At 33.1% G+C, this 6,000-nt stretch overlaps 1 protein-coding gene across 1 annotated transcript; it reads left to right on the top strand.

Moving 5' to 3' along the window:
* Positions 1 to 1,289: 1,289 nt before the first annotated feature.
* Positions 1,290 to 4,486, top strand: LOC114169715 (SUN domain-containing protein 1). Its single transcript, XM_028054982.1, has 2 exons — positions 1,290 to 2,679; positions 3,961 to 4,486. Exons 1-2 carry the CDS (start codon positions 1,591 to 1,593, stop codon positions 4,264 to 4,266), a joined length of 1,395 nt encoding a protein of 464 aa, XP_027910783.1. The 5' UTR covers positions 1,290 to 1,590; the 3' UTR covers positions 4,267 to 4,486.
* Positions 4,487 to 6,000: the final 1,514 nt, after the last annotated feature.

Here is a 6,000-nt window from a genome sequence, read left to right as displayed (position 1 = left end):
ACTTAATTGAGGTATTATAACGTTTACATGGATTTTAATGAGAATCTTGTGCATAACAAGTTTGTGTTGTGTTTCTATTAGTTTTTGGATAGAACCTTGATGTAAAGGTGGTAAAAACACAAAGTGGTGGTAAGTGTGTTGATAGAAGAGCACTAAAATAAATAGCAAAAGGTAAACTACTAAGGAAAGTAATGGAAGCGGTGACCTAAATTAAAACAATCAACATTGAATTTGTCATTTTTCTTTTTTGCGATGTTTCTCGTAATGTATGTATTATTTCACAATTTGTCACCCTCGTAAAATATAAAATAAACCAATTTATATTTTCCAACCCTCCCTCGACAGTTACAATATTTGAATTCAAATTTGAACATGTTACATATAAGTGACTTAAAATCACCCTTAGCAGATTTTGAGTCAACAAGGCTTAAGCAGTTGATATCCACTAAGTTTCCATAGCAATTGTTGTTTTGTCCTTCTCCTCAACTTGCTCCTGATTTCGATCAATAGTTGTTATTTTATTTTCTTTCTTCCTCGATCAACATTCTAACAGTGAGAGCGAATAACTGATTCTTTATGCGTAACGTGCCCGTCTTATAGCATTTATCTCATAAAGAAACACTTGATTAAATTGGCTTTCACTTACCCCATCTTTGTAGAATATAATCCTTTATAGTTTACAAGTAATGAAGTTTGGATAACGCAAAACAAATTCCTCATAATTCCTAAAGACACTATTGTCCTTCACTAACACCGTCCATGTACAATATGATGTACTATGGTCCTTTGTTATTCGTTCTTCATAAGGCTTGACTTTCAATCGATTGAATGACATAAGGCTTGGCTACAATGGATTGTATTTAACTTACTTAAGTAGCCTTTAATCTCATAACGTCTTTCAATATCTTGAATAATTTCTTTCTACTTCTCGATACCCTCAACAATGTGTAATTTTGTTGAAGAAATCTTATTTCGAAAAGTCTATTCCTAAATGCATGTCATTTATTTCGAAAATTATATTCCAAAAATCCTGTTCTGAAAATCTTATTTCAGAAATCTTATTCCAAAAAATTTGAAAACTTATTTTCAAAGGAAAATTTGGAGGGTGCGGGAAGATATTGTAGACGTGCAGGCAGTAAAAGAAGAACAGTAGAGTTAAGAAAAAAAAAACCCAGATCCGATTGTTCCACTCAAGCCCAAAAAGCGACAAGCCCAATTAAAACCCAAAAAATCAGCAATCGCTTATCCCGCTTCAACTTCCTCCCTCACTTCCCAATCAAATTTTCATAACACTCCAAAAAGGGCTAAAAAGCAAACCTTTTAACAAATATTCAAATCCCTTCCTCTTCATCATTTTGCTTTTCTTCAGATCTCATAAAAACACTGTACAACACGCTCTCTCTCTTTCGTTTCTTATTTCTTCTTTTTCTTTTTTTTTGTTTTCTCACTCTCTTGTTCTTTCTTCTCCCCCACGCGTTACTAGGGTTTCCGACATTGATTTCCCATAATTTTTTTTTAATTTTTTTTCTTTATATTCTAAAATTTTTAAAATTCGGTGTTTGAATTGAGAAGGGGTTTTCGACGATTCCGATGTCGGCTTCCACGGTGTCCATCACGGCGGCGAACCCGGGGGCGCGTCGGAGGCCAGTGCTCGCCGCCGAGAGGAAAACCGCCACCAACATCGAGCTCCTCGCCAACGACGTCGCCGCCTCCCCCGCAGTCGCGACGTCCGGCGAAGGTGCCGCGGGCGCCGGGCGCGACCTAAGCCACCACTCCATTCGAGGCGAGGCGGTTCTTGACCGGATCCCTCGGGATTTGGCTCCGGTGAAGAAGGTCGCCGGGGCAGGTGGGAACTCCGCATCGCTTCAACCGCGGCGGGCGAGGAAGTCTTCCGTGAAGGGAGAGAAGCCGCGGTGGCTGACGGTGGTGAGCATTTTCGGTAAGAATTTAGTGCTGTTGGTGGTGCTTGCGGGGCTGGTTCAGTTGATCCGGCTGGCGTTGAAATCCGGAGACGGCGATGTCGGAGGGTACGCTGGGTTGTCGGAATTCGAGGGAAGGATTTCGGATGTGGAGGGACTGTTGAAGAAGACAGCTAAGATGATTCAGGTGCAAGTTGATGTGGTGGATAAGAAGATTGATTATGAGGTTAGAGGGTTAAGAAAGGAGTTGAATGAGAAAATTGAGGAGAAAGGGGTGATTTTTGAAAGTGGGTTGAAGAAATTGGAGGCAAGGAGTGAGGAATTGGAGAGGTATTTGAGTGAGTTAAAAGGGGAGGATTGGTTGTCAAAGGAAGAGTTTGAGAAATTTGTCGAGGAACTGAGGAGTGTGAAGGGGGATGGGTTCGAGGGTGGTGGTTTGGATGAAATAAGAGATTTTGCAAGAGGAGTGATTGAGAAGGAGATTGAGAAACATGCTGCTGATGGGCTTGGGAGATTGGATTATGCCCTAGCCACCGGCGGCGGTGCGGTGGTGAAGCATTCGGAGGTGTATCATATGGGGAAGGGAAATTGGTTCAAGTCTGTCAGAAATGGTGTCCACCCAAGTGCGGAGAAGATGTTGAAACCGAGCTTTGGCGAGCCAGGGCAGTGTTTCCCCTTGAAGGACAGTAAAGGGTTTGTTCAAATTAGGCTGCGCACTGCCATCATTCCTGAGGCTGTAACCTTGGAACATGTAGCAAAGGTGATGTATTTTCGTTCTAAATCTAACGTGCTTTTTTTCTGTTCCTTAAATTTATGTAACTATTAGAATAGATGAGATGTTTGGTATCGAAATTTAAGTCTGCAAATATATTATGAATATCCCATGTTTATGTACTTGGCCCTCTTTCTGCCTGTGGTAAACTCAGTTTATGAATTGGCTATTGGATGATTGCCATGCATTAGGTTTATTAATCCTTTAATACATCACATGGATGTAACTATTTTATCGATAAGTTTTTCCCTCTGGGTGACATTTTTGTAAAAGATACAGTTTTTTTTTTTCTCTTTGTGCTTATGCTAGTGATGCTAAACGTGATGGATTATGACTTGGGAGATTATTAGCTGTTAGGAGTTCATATTCTTTATTTTGAAATCAAACACGAGAAACAATTAATGGTCATTTTTGATTCGTGAGAGTATGAAGCTTATTGTGTATGTCATTGGGGTGAAGGGGTGACTGTCATATGTTTTAAGCTGCATAATTTTTGTTGCATCTAATTTCTTATCTGCTAGTATTAAGTTTGTTACTCTCTTTAAAGAGTATAAATTTCTGATGGGAATACGTTTAATGGGACTGTAAACAAGTTGTCTTTTTACATGGGTATATTCTACATTTATTTAAAGTACTTTTTCTTGTCTATATCTAAGAAATTTCTGATGTTGATTCATTTTCTTAGAGGATTATATCAGATCAAACAATCTCCTATAGATTGTGGCCCAATTCTGTGTTTTAAGATTGATTTTAGATGCTATTATAATTGATAGGACCAAAATTGAATACAATAGCACTAATAAAGTTGAGAAACTTAGGTGATGGTTTACTTGGAACTTTATTTCCTGTTTTCAGTTTCTGTTTTCACTTTTTAGTTATATAAATGTCATTTTGTTTTCAATCTATTTCCTGTTTTTAAATATTTGTATAAAGAAAACAAATAAATGGATTTCAATGTTTCCTGTACAAATATTTAGAAGCAGAAAATAGATTGATAAAAGGTGGTATTTTTGTAACTAAAAAGTTAAAACAAGAAGTAAAAGAATTAGTAAATGGTCCTTTTGTTGCTTGTGGTGGACATCGAAGAGAATGATATTACTTTTTAGAAATTCTCCGCTTGTTGATAATTTAAACTATTCATTTCTTCCCAAGTTCTATTTGTTATTTTGCTTATGATGGATGTTCTTGTATATCCATACATACTTTATCTTCATGCCACTGCTACACTGAATCCATTTTTTTAGTACTGATAATTTTTCTGTCAAACAGAGCGTTGCATATGACAGATCAAGTGCCCCTAAAGACTGTAGGGTCTCAGGTTGGCTGCAGGGCGTTAATGGTGATTCTGCAGTTGACATTGAAAAGATGTATCTTCTATCAGAATTCACGTATGACCTTGAGAAGAGCAATGCTCAAACATTCAACGTGTTGAATTCAGGTGCTTTTGGTCTCATCAACACGGTAAGGCTCGATTTTACATCCAACCATGGAAGCCCTTCACACACATGTATATATCGGTTTAGAGTTCATGGTCACGAACCTGACTCGGTTTCTATGATGGCAGTGGAGTCATAATGTGTGCCAGTGTTTTGCTTTGAGTTTTGTCAGTTTCTATGTAATTGTTCACTGTATTTTGTTTAGATGTAGAATAGTTGTGGACTCCTTAATTGCTAGATGCAGTCATTTTTAACTTGTTATTGCTGCCTCAAAAGGATATTGTATCTACTGTATGATTCTGATATAGGCAATTGGTAGATCTTGCTTCTTGCAAAGCAATTTTTTTTCTTGCAATTCATTCTGGTTTTCTCTTGTTTAGATGCTTTACTTCAATTTTTGTTTTCATTATTTTACCCTCCTTCTTTTGAATGTACAAGTTTTTCTGATTCTTCATATATATATATATATATATATATATATATATATATATATATATATATATATATATATATTTGTTACTCGCTTTTTTATTTAATCTGATTATAACTTTTATCCAATCATAAATATTATTTTCGAAAGCTCTTGCATTTTAAAAATTGTGGTTGATTTTCATGCGAAGGGAGGAGTCTGAACTTGGTACTGATCCTTGAAGACTGATAATCTTCGTTTATCCTATAGACAAAGCTAATCATAATTAGACATTTCATAATTTCATAACATCATTAATCATATATTAATTGTTGTCTATAATAATTTATGCTTAGCTACTTTTGCTTCAAAATTAATTGTATGTACACACACACACACACACATATATATATATATATATATATATATATATATATATATGCATCATTCAAATATCATGGACTTTATGGTTCCTGCACTCTAATTATTAAAACTGGCCTTATCACTTTTACTATTGTCTTCATATTTTATCATCATTATAAGCATAATATTATCTCTCTCAGAGCAAGTATTACTATATGTATATGAGTCTTGTTAACCACACTGATAATTAATATATATTAAATTTTATAAAAATTTATAACTGTTTAACTATAATTAATATATATTAAATTTTATAAAAACTTATAATTGTTTAAGGATAATTAATATATATTAAATTTTATAAAATTTTATAATTAATTATGATAATAAATAAAATCTGATCTAATAATTATTAATGTAGTTTCATTTTGTTTAAAAGACAAAAATGCTTTTAAATATTATATAACTAACTGTGTTTAATATTTTATTTAGTGTTAAAAACAATTAAAAAATAAAATAATTATATTTTAATGTTGTTAAAAATTAAAATATAATTAAATATTAAACAATTTAAATTAATATAAAAATAAAAAATAAATAGTGTTAAACATCTTAAAAGTTAAAAAATTAAAAGTAAAGCATCAATTACTTTATTGAATTTCTTTTCTATTACTTGATAATTTTTTGCAATACTCTTATTAATTTAACAAAATCCTCTATATTAAAAATACAAATAATATTTTAACATCTAAAATTATTAATTATAAATATATAAATTTAGTATTATAAAAAAATTTAATTACCTAAATCTTTAATAAAGATCTTAAAAATTCTAAAGTATTAAATTTATATCAGAATTACTTAAAATTTTAAAAATTCTTCTTATTTTCCAGTTAGGGCTTTGAATTGAATATGATGTTTATTCTTAATCTCCTTTCTTGTTTTGCCATTTTCTATTTGATTTTCCAGGTTTATGCGTGATACATCTTGCATTTGGTTCCCAATAGATCCGTAAACATATATTTAATTTTATAAGTCTAACTTGGCCAATCAAAATAATTTTATTATTTTTATAATCGCTAAGAAATCTAATTACCACAT

The sequence above is a fragment of the Vigna unguiculata genome, chromosome 11 (assembly GCF_004118075.2).
Source record: "Vigna unguiculata cultivar IT97K-499-35 chromosome 11, ASM411807v1, whole genome shotgun sequence".
Lineage (NCBI taxonomy): Eukaryota > Viridiplantae > Streptophyta > Magnoliopsida > Fabales > Fabaceae > Vigna > Vigna unguiculata.
Note: the sequence above shows the minus strand (reverse complement) of the source record. Positions and strands in the feature narration are given on the sequence as shown.

Coding starts and splice junctions, on each gene's coding strand:
- LOC114169715 (XM_028054982.1), top strand. CDS start 1,591: ATGTCGGCTTCCACGGTGTCCATCACGGCGGCGAACCCGGGGGCGCGT. Junction 2,680..3,960: donor CCTTGGAACATGTAGCAAAG/GTGATGTATTTT, acceptor TCTGTCAAACAG/AGCGTTGCATATGACAGATC.